The sequence below is a fragment of the Megalobrama amblycephala genome, linkage group LG17 (assembly GCF_018812025.1).
Source record: "Megalobrama amblycephala isolate DHTTF-2021 linkage group LG17, ASM1881202v1, whole genome shotgun sequence".
Taxonomy (NCBI): Eukaryota; Metazoa; Chordata; class Actinopteri; order Cypriniformes; family Xenocyprididae; genus Megalobrama; species Megalobrama amblycephala.
The window spans coordinates 12,214,640-12,230,805 of NC_063060.1; the positions used below are offsets into that span (position 1 = coordinate 12,214,640).

The 16,166-nt window shown below is 36.2% G+C and overlaps 1 protein-coding gene across 1 annotated transcript in view; it reads left to right on the forward strand.

Moving 5' to 3' along the window:
- Positions 1-16,166, forward strand: part of efr3a (EFR3 homolog A (S. cerevisiae)) — a 56,126-nt gene that overhangs the window by 13,940 nt on the left and 26,020 nt on the right. The window contains exons 3-8 of the mRNA XM_048162437.1: positions 4,326-4,402; positions 6,915-7,042; positions 9,596-9,746; positions 10,734-10,855; positions 11,567-11,716; positions 15,696-15,800. Of these exons, the coding sequence (XP_048018394.1) occupies positions 4,326-4,402; positions 6,915-7,042; positions 9,596-9,746; positions 10,734-10,855; positions 11,567-11,716; positions 15,696-15,800 (733 nt within the window). The remainder of the gene's footprint in view (positions 1-4,325; positions 4,403-6,914; positions 7,043-9,595; positions 9,747-10,733; positions 10,856-11,566; positions 11,717-15,695; positions 15,801-16,166) is intronic.

A 16,166-nucleotide genomic window follows, 5' to 3' on the forward strand; every position in this document is an offset into this window, starting at 1 on the left:
TTAAACTTAAATATATGGTTCTCTATGGTGTATTGAACTTGGCTGTTGTAAATTCTGTTGATATGTCACCAATGCAATATTATCTATCTGATTAATGAAAATATCAACTGGGTCAGCAGAAAAATCCTTATTGTAGAGCGAATTATATTATGCACATTTTAGTGTATGTTATTTTCTAAACAAAAATGTTTTATAGTTTGTCCTCAAAATATGGTAATTTTCTTCACTTCCTCTGGTCTGATGATATAAACAAGTTCACATGGCCAGGGAAATATATTTTTTTTAACCAATAATGTACCCACTGTTTTAAAGGTGCACTATGTAACCTTTTTTGTTCAAAATTAACAAATTTTAAATATTGAGTCAATAAATCATCAATTCTTCTTCCAAAACGTGTTTTTGTCTTATCCTGATTCACAATGGTAAGCCTATTACAAGTGTTTATATTTTAGACCTGATGGGATGGTTTTCAAGGGAAATTGCGTACATACACTACCGTTCAAAATTTTGGGATCAGTAAGATTTTTAATGTTTTTAAAATAGGTTTTGTCTACTCACCAAGGCTGCATTTATTTAATTAAAAATACAGTAAAAACAGTATTGTGAATTATTGTTGCAATTTAAAATAACTGTTTTCTATTTGAATATATTTCACAAAGTAATTTATTCTTGTTGTTGGCAAAGCTTTTTATGATTATTATTTATTTTATTTTTTTTAATTTTCAGCATCATTACTTCAGTCTTCTGTGTCACATGATCCTTCAGAAATCATTTTAATATGCTGATCTCCTGCTCAAGAAACATTTAATGTGTACAATTTATATATATATATATATATATATATATTTTTTTTTTTTTTTTTTTTTTTTCAGCATTCTTTGATGAATAGAAAGTTCAAAAGAACAGTGTTTATATAATCTTATGTAATATTATAAATGTCTTTACTGTCACTTATGATCGATTTAATGCATCCTTGCTGAATAAAAGTATTAATTTCTTTAATTTCTTTTAAAAAAAATAAAAATAAAAATTCTTACTGACCCCAAACTTTGGAACGGTAATACTACAGAAGCTTTGTATTTCAGATAAATGCTGTTCTTTTGACCTTTCTATTCATCAAGGAATCCTGAAACTGTTTTCAACATTGATAATAATCAGAAATGTTTCTTGAGCAGCAAATCAGCATATTAGAATGATTTCTGAAGGATCATGTGACACTGAAGACTGGAGTAATGATGCTAAAAATTCAGCTTTGCCAACACGAGAATAAATTACTTTCTGATCTTACTGATCCCAAACTTTTGAATGGGAGTGTATATCAATCGCCTGTGTGTGTCATATCCGTACTTTGACGTGTATATGCTGTGGGAGTAGCATAGGCACACTAATTCTCGAACCGCCGGGCAATCACCCAGTTAAAAAAAACGCAGAACACAGTAGAGTCTGATGGCAAAAAGAGAATGCGACAGAGCTCGTAATAAAACAAGAATCAACATTGGCTTGGCTTTTCGGAGATGGCGAGAACTGAGGGATTTGAAATGTTGTAAAAGCGATGCAGAGATAGTGTTTTTATTACTCAGCCGGTGAGTAAGGTATTTTATTGAATAGAAATCTGTAGAAGTGCCATGTGTAGCTTTCTAACAGAGTTCATTTTAAAGCATTATCTGTTGTGAAGGTTCATTATGGTTGTTGTTGCACAGTGCTGGAATTTATTTTCAAGGAAGTACCATGTCTTAATAGGTGTATAGCTACGGTAACGTCTTCTGCTAGTCAGCTTGAGATCCTTTCCATCCAAACTGGTTATATCTCTTAAGCCTGAATGTTTTATTAGCAGTAAGATAAACATATTCATCCATCCGCACAGTCGCGCAGAGCCGAAGCACAACCAAAACAATGTTTTTCCGAAAAATGCATGCAGTCTTGTTAAAGGTGACGTAGAACGTCTTTATAAAAGATGTAATATAAGTCTAAGGTGTCCCCTGAATGTGTCTGTGAAGTTTCAGCTCAAAATACCCCATAGATTTTTTTTTATTCATTTTTTTAATTGCCTATTTTGGGACATCATTAAATATGCACAGATTCAGGCTGCTTCCCCTTTAAATCTGGCGCTCCCCCACCCAAGGAGCTCGTGCTTGCCTTTAACAGCATAAACAAAGTTCACACAGCTAATGTAACCCTCAAAATGGATCTTTAACCACATTTAACAGTACATTAGCAACATGCTAACGAAACATTTAGAAAGGCAATTTACAAATATCACTAAAAATATCATGATATCATGGATCATGTCGGTTATTATCGCTCCATCTGCCATTTTTCGCTGTTGTCATTGCTTGCTTACCTAGTCTGATGATTCAGCTGTGCACAGATCCAGACGTTAATACTGGCTGCCCTTGTGTAATGCCTTGAACATGAGCTGGCATATGCAAATATCGGGGGCGTGCATATTAATGATCCCGACTGTTACGTAACAGTCGGTGTTACGTTGGGATTCGCCTGTTCTTCGGAGGTCTTTTAAACAAATGAGATTTATATAAGGAGGAGGAAACAACGGTGTTTGATGTACTGAACTCTTGTTATTTAACTATGCCAAGATAAATTAAATTTTTAATTCTAGGGCACCTTTAATTTACTTAACATAACTTGTTAAATATGTATTTTTTTTTTACACAAACGCAACGCTTCGCTTCAGAAGGCCTTTATTAATCCCCGGAGCCGTGTAGAATATGTTTATGATGGATGGATGTGGATGGAGGCACTTTCTTCAGCTAATACTCGTTTGTTAACACTTACTGCCATTATAAAGCTCGGATGAGTCAGGATATTTATTAATATTTCTCTGATTGTGTTCATCAGAAAGAATAAAATCATATACACCTAGGATGGCTTGAGGGTGAATTAAGTTTGGGGTAAATTTCATTTGAAAGTAAATAAATCCTTTAAAGCAAACAGTAGCCTAAATGGTCTTGTTTCCATCTGTCACCTCACAGACAGTCCACAGTAAGCATAACTTCCTGTCTGCTTCATTCATCTGTAATTGGTTGGTTCTGCTGTCAGTCCCAGTAGAGGGCGAGTCCTCGTGCAGGTATTCTGTTCAGGTGTGTCTGAGTCTCAGACCAGGGTTGTGGCAGGAGGCAGAAAGGTCACTGTTTGGACCGGGTTTGAGGTTCTGGGTGTCTAAAGGAGTCATCAAACAACAGAGGTCATGATGAGGAGGTACAGACAGGTGCCGCGCTCGGAAGCTGACGGAACCTTCAGATATAGACACACCTGGGAGAGGAGATCTTTCCTCAGCAGACTTGGTATCTATGTGTGTGTGTGTGTTTGTTTGTGTGAGATCCTGATGATTAATACAATTCTGTTGCACACCCTTTGGTAATAAGAATGTTGATGCATTTGTCACTTTGCAGTAGAACTCGCTAGCCCGCTGTCTTTCGCTTTCACTCTTTCTATTTATTTCTCTCCCTCGCAGCATCTCTCGCTTTTTCCGTCTTTCTGAAGTTGGATCAGGTGTTTGAGCTGATAATGGCGGCTCCTTTTCCACATCTCACTTTACAATCCCTGCACACACGCGCACGCAAACACGTTCTGTTGGCATATACACATGCACACATGCAATCCAGATTTATTATCCATGTTGAATTGGATGAATGAGCAATTGCAGCTCTAGCTGGTGAAGGACTGTCAGAGCAGCTTGTGTGTTGAATATGAGAAGTTTGTGTGTGTACTGGTGGCTCTGCTGCTCTCAGATTTCTTCTTTGACTTTTTTTAATAATTAATTAGCCCTTCAAACTGCGTGGCATTACACACACATACACACGCTGCAGTTTGCATTGTGCCTTTCATCAGTACACATTTCATCCTGACAGCTCATTTTAATATCATGCATATGTAGATTATGAAGTTCTTATTGGCTTGTGTGTGTGAAGTCTGAATGTATGGTGTCAGACTGCTTATGCTGCATATCTGTCCTAGCTCATTAGGGCCATTATTGCATTCATAAACCGCCAGATACATTGCAGCGGAATGGAACAGAAAGCTGGTGTCACGAGGCACGTTTGTAAAATGTAAAATGTGGTGCTATGGCAGGAGACACTTTAAAAACACTGTGAGATGCAATATAACAAAGACGTCTTTCTAGCGCATGTTAAAATATAAAAACATTTACAAAACGCAGATGGATGCAAGAATGCCACTTTGGATTTCATTAAATGCACAAATTCACTAGAATCATTTGTGTTTCTGCAGTTTGAACAGAAAACATACAAAGTTGATTTTAAAAAAGTCAAGATTGTATGCGTAACACTTCTTATCTTTTTTCACAGGTGTGTGTGGATGTTGTGGTCCTTTGCGACCACGCTACAAGCGACTAGTGGACAATATTTTCCCAGAGGACCCCAAGGTAACGTATAACTGGAACAGAATGTAATTTAATGAAATTCTGGAATATTGGTATAAATTAAATATTCCAGGTTCCCAGCTTGTCTGCTAGGCCTCTGTTTTAAGTGCATTACTGTACACATAGGCTATTTGTAGTTTGTCAGACATCCTGATTCTGAAACATCTTGAATTTATTACATTTTCTTAAACACAAATTGTTTAAGATTTATATATATATTATAACATATTGCTGGCATATATATATATATATATATATAGACAGCATATATATATATATATATATATATATATGTGTGTGTGTGTGTGTGTGTGTATATATATATATATATATATATATATATATATATATATATATATATATATATATATATATATATATATATATGTTCATATATGCATGATATGATGCTATGAAGCAAATGAGACATACACAAATTGAAATAAGTAAAATAAATTATTAAGAATTTTATAAATTATAGTTATGATAAACAATATAAAATGAAATGTCAAAATTCAAACAAATATTTTGAAAATATTAGAATTTTTAACTTTAATATTCATAGATTTTGTAACTGATAGAATGGTTAAATGACTGAAATATTTGACTAATCAGTGTTTCACTCTATCATCTGTAGTTGAATAGCTGCAGTCAATAATTTTATCCCTTAAAATTCATCTTTAATAATCACAATTGACATATTTAAAAGTATTTCAAGTGAAAATAATTTATTCATGTCTTAAAATAGCTTGAATGTAACTCTATGCCCTTGCTTTATTTAGTATACATGGATTCATGAATATGCAAATTAGTCCCTGCCTCCACTTCAATCACAACTTAAGCCAACTGTAGTAAACACTACACAGCGGCAAATCGAAATATTGGTTTATTTCAGCCATATGTGTTTGAACCAGTAACTGATTCAGAAGAAGAGAAAGAGCGAATTATACAAGGTCGTCTACAAGTCAGTGTATCAGAATGATAATGTGTTTTATGTATCGCTCTACAACGTCGGATATGATTAGCCTTTGGCTTGATTACGTTATCAAACGGCTAATAATGTGTTGCTAATGTTACACAAATCATGTTACTGTTTGACAATCTCAGAGTCAGACAGCTGTTTTCTAAAAATCAGCATCCTTAGAAACGCTTTGAACACCACAGAAAATCAGTAGAGAAAGCCCCGCACGTTTACAGGATTGTTTACATGTTTGTGATGGTAGTAAACAGGTGGTTTCAAACTGCGTTTTTGAGACTGTCTTTGGTAAACTGCAGTTTTAAGGAGAAAATACTCAGCAATGGTGTGGACTGATACATTTGCACATTGTTTGCACATAGACATGACATATAAACATCATAAAAAATACTTGATTTTCTTTAAGGAAGACACTAGAATTGAGCAGTCAACAATATCTTGCTCATTTACATAATGAACTCAGATTTTTGACAGAGGCTTTCAATAAAATCTTTAAATACCATGTTTATATCAGAGTTCATGCACTGGGATTCAGACGCATTCAAGTTCAAGTGCTGTGATCAAAATATATTCTTATTGGCTCTTCCTGTCCTCGAAGACCCGATAAAGTAAATGCCACGGCATAATGAGAAAGAAGCTGCTTGGACTATCAATCTAAATTTAAAGCACTGTTGACTGGCAGCTGTTGCTTGTTATTCATATTGTTGGGATGAAATGTCTTGGCAGTGTTATTATGAATATGAATATGTATTATTAATGTTTTAATTTTGACCTTTGACCTTCTCAACAGTTTTTGAGGAATAGCCTATACCATATGTTATATAAACCAACACATACTGTGAAGCTTTTTAACTTTGCTGTTACTCCATATTCATCACTTTAACATTCAACTTTGTTGATTAGAATGACACACACACAAAAACACACACAATTGTTTTCACTGAAGGCTAAGTGTGAGTAATATTCTCATGAGAGGGTGTGACTGTTTCCACTGACACACACACACACACACACACACACACACAGATTCCCCACAGCCATGTTATGTACCGTACGTTAAAATCGTGTTAAGTTAATTAGCACTTTGAGAGCTTCAGGAGTTTATTTCTCTAAAAGGATTCTGGGTAAAAGTGAGTTTCTACTTATGATGCCTTCTGTTAGACGGTAACCACTTTATCCAAATTATTCTGCAGAAAAATATTCACTTCAAATATTCTACTCGGTCTTTAAATCTCAAAGTTTTGAATACTTTCAAATAATATTTGTATTTCAAAACAATTTATGTAGACATTGCTAGACACCATTACAGACCAGGGCTGCAGAGGTCAACAACAGTAGATATCCTTCAGACTTCAGAAAAGCAATAAATGGATACAGCACAATAATGCATCTACAGCGCAGACACTTAAAGAGTCCAAGGTTTATAAGTGTTGGTTCAGTTCCAGTTTATTTCAGAAAATTACAGTCAAGTTTTCAAAAATTGTTATTTTTATTTTATTTTTTTATACAAATGTTCATTGTTCTTTTTGTGTTCCTCAGGATGGACTGGTGAAATCTGATATGGAGAAGTTGACGTTTTATGCGGTGTCGGCACCAGAGAAGCTGGACCGCATCGGCGCGTACCTGGCCGAACGTCTTAGCAGAGATGTGGTACGGCATCGCTACGGGTGAGACACAACAAATACACAGTTATTTCCCTCACCGCTTTAGTGACATTGCAAAATGAACTTTATGACACACCTGCTAATGATGAGTGAATTTTAAAAAGTTCATCTACCATGAATACTTCTTACTGGCCATAAAACTATTCTTTATTTTAAGGTCTTTACTGGCATCTATAGGAGCTTTTGCACTGTAGTTACACAGAAGCTCAGTTATAAGCTTCAGTGCGGTCCCCCGAGAACAAAATGTTCAACTAGGGCCATTTTCCTGGTTGCGTTTGCGCCGCCTATAGGAACTCTAAAAAGACGTAAGCCGACAAACAGTGACATCATTTAAGTGTGCCATTCAACAATGTCAACATCTCTGTAGCGTAAAGTTTATGATATTCCTGGACTTCGGCGTTGGTCCATTCATCGCTGTTTTCTATGTTTGTGGAGTTTATGGAGTAATTATATGTCAACAATTTGTTTATATGGCTTTTCAAAGAGGGGGGTGGCGGTGTTTCATGTGCCATGCATCCGTCCAGTCAACATCCACTTATGTCACTGGTAGTTCCTATCATACTGGGTTAGGCCCTTCTCTGAAGTAGGAGCTAATTTTGTTCCCCTAAAAGGCATTTTTATAACTAAAATCGTTCCCAGTTCCTGCTCCGCAAACATGCCAAAAAAAGTGACTTCCACCAATAGTTATAGGGACTATGAAAACGTTCCTCCTTTATGTTTGGCATGCTTCTGTTCAAAACAAAGCTGAAAGTGGGTACTTCCACCAAAAAATACTTGCACTAAGGGTTTACATAGTCAAATCAGACTCGAATCAGATTGCCTATAGTCGATTGATAGTTGAATCTGTGTGAGCTTGAAAAACAGCTGTCCACTAGATAGTGCGCACGAACACTTTCCGCGCCCAAGGCCAAAGGAGAATAGGCTACTTTGAAAGGCTCACGTGCACGAGATGGAGTGGGACGCCGAAAATGAAGTAAGGCCTATACCCGGGCCTTAAGACAACTTTTATTTTCTCTCACACACGGCACAGAGAAACAACTTTCTAAGAAAGTGACCAAACCATATTTTTTAAACTGAAATGAAAGGCAATATGTGGATAAACATTCACAGCCACGATGTACAGAACACCACACAAAGATATAGAAGAAAATGAATAAAAACATTTTGGATTAATAAACCTAAAAAATATATATATGCATTTCACATGTCAGCAAATCAATTTAAATCGGCTAAGTTGCCTGTTCGAGCAAGCTTTAACTCTACAGAGCAACATCAATGCACCGAAAAACAAATTAATTTACAGAAATGAATTAGAACAGAATAATACCGTTCTAATAAATAAAAAATTATAATGATAAAAATAAAATAGTCATAATCAAGTCACAAGTGCAAAATGCCTAAAGTGCAGGGGAACATATTCAAAACACAAACCACAAATGGTTAAATTAGATAACCCAGGGTGATCAATAAATAAATTAAAATGAAAGAAATTATTAAAATAGCAAAAGTGCCAGAAGCAGCAGTCTTTTTAGCTAAACATTCACAGCATCTACCTACATGGCCTACCTGATGGAAATCACGCGGTCTGCCTGTGTCCGTTTGAGTCTTTTCAAATAGTGCGCTAGTCGTCAACTCGTTAGCGCTGGCCGGCAGAAGCGCGCCGCAGTGTTTGTTGTTGTTAAGCAGTATGACATGAGCTGTTGGCACAACTTGCATCTTACATTTTTTTGGATCATCTTTTACCATTTCAAAGTGCATCCAATTCTACACTTTAGATTTTCTTATCCCAGACATTGTTAAATATTTAATCCCTGCCCCCAAGATGCCCTCTGACGGTCACGGATTATGGAAAGTGAAACTTAACTCTGTCACAGGGGTGCTTGGATTTATTCATGCACATTAAAAATATTTATTAAAAGTTTCTTTCTTTTCACATTTTTATTTATAGCATTATTATAATAGGCTGTATATTAACTTATTGGGAGAAAACCGGTAGGTCTATGTAAAATCAGATATTGAGCACCCCCCATATCTCGTCTCATAACACCTCTGTGAAGATTCGACTGTGAGATTGGTAGTCGAATCAGGCTTTTTCCATCGAAGCATCGAATCGTCGACTATACAGGGTCACCCCTAACTTCCACCAGTAGTTTGGAACTATGAAACCTTCTGGATCCTATAGGTTCAATTAAGAACCTTTAAAAAACCATGGGAACTTTCCACTGCACAAAAGGTTGTTAATAGTGGAAAAGGTTCTTTAGATTATTAAAATGTTCTTCTCATTGGGGAAAAAATGTTTCTTTTAAGAACTGTTCATTGAAAGGTTCTTTGGGGAACCTAAATTGGTTGTTCTATGGCATTACTGCGAAAACCCCCCTTTTGGAACCTTTATTTTTAAGAGTGTATATGCTTTGAATGTCACATCAGAGATGTTCAGACTATCATTCCTAACATTTTATTATTTATTTACTTACAGTTTTATTATTTACACTTATATTTGGAGCTTGGCACGTGTTCATTTTGGACCCTGTTTCGTGTGTGTGTGTGTGTGCACAGGTACGTGGTGATAGCAATGGAGGCGTTGGATCAGTTGTTGATGGCGTGTCATTCCCAGAGTATCAAGCCATTTGTGGAGAGCTTCTTACACATGGTAGCAAAACTGCTGGAATCCAGAGAACCAGATTTACAAGTGCTGGGCACCAACTCGGTAAGTTTATGTGTGTGACTGATCAAACCTGAGAGAAGCAGTCCCAAATCTCAGCAGGAGACATCAGTGATTCAGGTGGAAGATGAGAAATGCCTTTGACTGTTATTCTACCATTTGTTACGGGGCTTTTTTCCCTTTATTCTCTCCTTCAGTCTCTTGCTCTCGCTCCCTCTCTTTCTCTCTCTCACTCTCTCTCTCTCTCTCTGCTCACTCAATTTTCTGCTGTATTATTCCTCATCTGGGTTTTTCATATCTGCTCACAGAGGATCTGAAGCATTTCATTGCAAAGATTCTACTGCATTGAGTTGTTTGTGTGTTTTGAACATTGCATCATCTATTGAAGCCCGAAACTACATTTCTCAGTAACATGAGACATTATTTAATGTCCTCGCTAAAGCAGGTCATTCAGATATCGTCATGGTATTGACTGCATGAGTACATTAACATATGACTGTTCACATCACATTAGAGTTGTCAAAAGTACCGACTTCAGTACCAAGTCGGTACTGAAATTTTAAAATTGTGATGCTTTGAGCGCTGTTGAGCGGATTCGTAAACACCTCTGATTGGTGGTCCGCTCAACAGCGTTCAAAGTGCCATTGTTTTGTCTCAAAATGCAGTAATGTTTTTTTTCTAAGGCACGTTTATAAAAGCTACCTAAATGTCCTAATTTAACTAAGGCGTACTCCTGGCTTAATCTAAGCCCTGTCTGTGAAACCAGACCTACAAATGTCAAATATGGACCCCCTGTTTATTTCAAGCAGACAGTGATACATACATATGCACATGAACGCTTGTCTAACGAGATGTCACACTTGTCTGGCTGATAGCAGTAACTTCCTCTGCACATCATGGAAAGGGGATATCGCCATCACACTTTTGTGTGGGAGTGTTTTTGATTCTGTCATTGTGTGAGACAGCAAAAGATTGGGTGTGGATATGTGTTTTTCTGACATAATCATTCTGTGTGTGTCTGATTCCATGTAGTTTGTGAAGTTCGCAAACATTGAGGAGGATACGCCCTCTTACCATCGCAGATACGACTTTTTCGTCTCGCAGTTCAGTGCCATGTGTCATTCCACACACGAGGACCCCGAAACTCGCAGCAGGTGTGTGCATTAGTGTCTGTCTATGGTTGTTTTATGTTGGGCTGTCAATAAAAGAAAATATATATAAAAAATACATTATTATATTATATTATATTATATTATATTATATTATATTATATTATATTTATATTATATTATGAACTGTCATCAAATAATCCTTAAAAAATGTATCACATTTTCCACAAAATATTAAGTAGCACAACCGTTTCAACATTGATACTAATAATAAATGTTTCTTGAGCACCAAATCAGCATATTTGAATGATTCCTGCGACACTGAAGACTGGAGTAATGATGCTCAAAAAAATTCAGCTTTGCCATCACAGGAATAAATAACTTTTTTTCAAATACCATAGAAAACAGTTAATTTAAATTGTAATAATGTTTTAAAATGTATATATATATATATATATATATATATATATATATATATATATATATATATATATATATATATATATATATATATATATATACACTCTGTTTTCAATATTATTATTATATTTTATGAAAAAAAAAACACTAGATATGTAACAAATAATTCAATCACTAGCCCAAAATAGTCCATAGGTGGCTTCTGAAGTTAGCATTGAAAAAAAGTCTAGCATAATTAGTTTCCAGATGCCAATTGCTTTGATATTGCATTAACTAATACAGTCAGATTCAAACTTTTGGGACCACTATAAGTTATTTAACGTGTTTCTGCTGTAGGATCCGTGTAGCAGGCATTAAGGGTCTCCAGGGTGTCGTCAGAAAGACTGTGAATGATGAACTCCAGGCAATCATCTGGGAACCTCAACACATGGATAAACTCATCCCCTCCATGCTGTTCAACATGCAAGATAATGAGGACTCCGAGAGGTACACACACAGACGTTGGGTTTCCATGTTTTATGGGGACTTTCCATAGACATAATGATTTTTATACTGTACAAACTGTATATTCTATCCCCTAACACTACCCTTAAACTCAAACACTCACATTTAAAAACAAACAAAACAAAAAAAAACGTAATTGAATATGATTTAAAAGCTGTTTTCTTCATTGGGAACACACACACACACACACTCAAGCAGGGGAAATCATTTAATTTTGAATACTTGATATTTTTCATACTCAAATTGCTTTTCAATTTGTGCTTGATGATTTTTGTTCTGTACCACACACTGAATAACACCACCAAACACAGAGAGGTAGGGAGGAAGAGAGATTTCCTTGATAAAAGAGCTTTGGAGGTCCACATGTAGAGGGCAATCAAGGATATCTGATTCCTTTAAAGGTGTGTTTGTGAGAATAAAACGTGAGTGTGCCTCAGATAAGGGCTCCTGTGTGCACAGAATATTTAAGTTTAATTGCCTGTTTGTGTTTTTGCGTACGGAATCATCAATCGTTTCCCTCTACCCTATAATCAGGAGCTGAAATCCGATCTAGTGTATCGATTGGTGATTAAGGTTGCAAACACAAAACAGGGCTACGTTTGATTGACGTGTGTAAGATGGGCTGGAACGACACCTGACCTGCTAATGTCACAGAGGACTCTCTTCTCATCTGAAAGCTTATCTTTCAGAATAAATTAAAACCGCCTTGTTTTAGAAATGTGTAATTCACTTCATTATTTACTGCAATTACTTTCTAGATGCATACAGTTATAAAGAATATGTTCAGAAATTGCATAATCTACTATACTATTCATACTACTGTTGCAGTAGTATGCATGTTTTCTGTATGTGTAGAATAACCAGATCTACTACATTAGTTAAAATGCGCAGTGTATGACTAGTACATATGGTCAGGGTGCTCTGTCCCACAATGCAATGCGCCGGACTTGTCGAATATTATATTATTGATATTAACCATGATTTGAAAACTTTTCCTTGAAGTCCCCCTGAAATCAAAATGTAAGTTTTTAGCTTTTGGTATGAATATGTTAGCCTTAAGATTATGAATAAGCTGGTGCGTTCCAGAACAATGACAAAATTCGCATTTAGGAGAATCCATGGATCATGGATCATCAAATATTCTGTCCAATCAAATGCTCTGTGTCCCACCCCCTACATTATAAATTGATACTGAAGCTGCAGCTAAACTCAGTCACTTGTTCACACATTTACTATTTTCTACATGTTAAATGGCACATAGTGCACTATATAGGGGACAGGGAACGATTAAGACAGAGTAAATATGCTTTCCACACAAACCGCCGCAGCACGCACACAGTCTGCTCCAGTCCAGAGACACGACAGCACAGAGCGGATCATATGCGTGAGTCGGTGCACCACAAAACGTACCCATTTGAATTCTGCACAGAATGCTATATTTTAATGGAGGAGATTAGGAGGAGAAATGGTTAGAGATTCGTATGAAACTGAGGCTTTACCGAGTTTAACGGCTCTAGCCAAGCTGTGATATAAACAAAACGCTATTGGCTATTTTTAAAAAAGGGGATAGGCTGTTTGATATGGCCTGCCCCATCTTCCTGTTTCAGTTGAAATTACATTAAAGGTGCCCTAGAACTTTTTTTTAAAAGATGTAATATAAATCTAAGGTGTCCCCTGAATGTGTCTGTGAAGTTTCAGCTCAAAATACCCCATAGATTTTTTTTAATTAATTTTTTTTAACTGCCTATTTTGGGGCATAATTAGAGATGAGCCGATTCAGGGTGTGTGGCCCTTTAAATCTGGTGCTCCACGCCCAAAGAGCTCGCGCTTGCCTTAAACAACATAAAAAAAGTTCAAACAGCTAATATAACCCTCAAAATGGATCTTTACAAAGTGTTCATCATGCAGCATGTCTAATCGCGTAAGTACAGTGTTTATTTTGATGTTTACATTGATTCTGAATGAGTTTGAGGCTATGCTCCGTGGCTAACGGCTAATGCTACACTGTTAGAGAGATTTATAAAGAATGAATATAGAATACAGTAAGAAACGATGGTAACTTTAACCACATTTAACAGTACATTAGCAACATGCTAACGAAACATTTAGAAAGACAATTTACAAATATCACTAAAAATATCATGTTATCATGAATCATGTCAGTTATTATTGCTCCATCTGCCATTTTTTGCTATTGTTCTTGCTTGCTTACCTAGTCTGATGATTCAGCTGTGCACATCCAGATGTCCTGCCCTTGTCTAATGCTTTGAACATGGGCTGGCATATGCAAATATTGGGGGCGTACACCCCGACTGTTACATAACAGTCGGTGTTATGTTGAGATTCGCCTGTTCTTCAGAGGTCTTTTAAACAAATGAGATTTATATAAGAAGGAGGAAACAATGGAGTTTGAGACTCACTGTATGTCATTTCCATGTACTGAACTCTTGTTATTTAACTATGCCGAGGTAAATTAAATTTTTGAATCTAGGGCAACTTTAACACATTGAATAATGCTGCGCATTCCAAGGCATTTCATTGGGCCTTTAACTCTTTATTTATAATTTCTACACAAAATTGGGTTAAATCATACATAAGCTAGAAAAAATTGCCCTGAAAGTGATTCCAACTATATTGTTCCTCTGTGTTGTTATCGTTATAGATCGAGATTTACTGAAAAAGAAATTTACTGTGCTTGTTTGTAGGGCTGCACAATTTGGCCTAAGATTTTGTGACTTGTACGTCAATATGACTATAAAATAATAATAATAAAAATACATATTACTAATGTAATATTTCACTGCAAAATGAAAAAGGTATTCAAGGCCTTGTCCACACTAATACATTTTTGTTTTTTCTCTGCGAAAACTGAGGTTTTTGAAAATGCTTTCCCAAGTGGATAAATTTGAAAATGCTGTTTTCGCATTGTAGTGTGGACTGTAAAAAACAGAGGTATTTGAAATTGATGACGCATGTTTTCATGTGACACACATTGTATCGATAGATGTGTTATATTTGTATTGGTATTGTGCCTGTGCCATTCACTTTCACACTGTTTCTAAAGATATGTTACTTTGTACACTCTTCATATCGCAGTCCTGCAAAGATAACAGAAATTGCAGCAAAACATGAGAGCAGTTGCATTTTAGACCCAACATATGGTGAATGAGTGTGATCTGTCCACTCACAGTGAATGGTGAGATATTTTGCTAAATAAAACAATCCTGCCAGAAGAATAGCATGAGAACTTTATTATGTCTGTTCCATCTATCATCTCAGTGAGCTTTTATTAGGTTTTACGCATGCAGAGTAAGGTGAATTTAGCTTTTTGAGACATTTCAGTGTGGATGAGAAACTTTTGGAAAAGGCTAGTGTGGACAGAGATCTTTTTGAAACGAAAACGCTATTTTCAAATGTATCCGGATTAATGTAGACGTAGCCTAAGAAAAATAATAATTTTATTTTGCAGCACAACTCCGTTTAAAATATTTGTTACATGCTATTTTATAAACTATTGGAAAAAATAGCAGGACATCTACAGTATATACTGTGAAGTAAGCAGTATGCTTATATTCCTTTAAAAAGCATAGGCACTGTTTGCTGTTGCTTTAATATACAGCACTCTGATTAGGTTGGATGTGTGACTATTATTGGCTCCAGAAAACACATAGACACAACTAATGTGTATGCAGAGTTGTGTGGTTTTCAGCTTTTCAAGGTCGTCAGATTCTGTTAATTGCTTTCCATGGGCTGCCGGTGAGCTGAAGGGACAAAGAGAGTGTGTGTGTGTGTGTGGGAGAGAGAGGTGGCTGGGTTTCCTCCTCACAGGTCTTTAATGCATCATTTAATGCACTTGTGTATTTGACATCAGAATGCAGAGCGTAAACCACACATTGTAAATGACAGAGTTTAGTACATGTGCTCTTATATGAATCTCTCTCTCTCACTCTCTCTCTTTCAGGGCTGGAGAGGAAAATCCGGCTTCATTGGCGGAGAGTTGCTTTCGAGAATTGCTGGGTCGCGCTGCTTACGGCAACATGAACAATGCAGTGCGCCCCGTACTGGTGTAAGTACCATTGCCAAGGCTACAATGTGCTATAGGCACCATTATCCAGGACTATTGTTTGAATTGTACCTATGGCAACATCAGTGGTTCAGTCATTATTCGCTCATTACAGTAAAATTAACAAGCTTGTTGAGGTTGTTTTATCACTGGGCTTGTTGCTGTGGTAACATCACATTGTGAGCAGGGTACCATGAATTAACAATTTGCCCTAATTTTTAACAGCACACTTCTAGCCCAGGAGCTATTTTGACATTGCTAGTGCAGTTGCAAGATGATTTTTATAACTTTCTTTTTTTGTTGCTATGGGAATCCCATATATCATGGGATTCACTTTAATAGGCTTGGATTTAGTATAGATTTAGTATA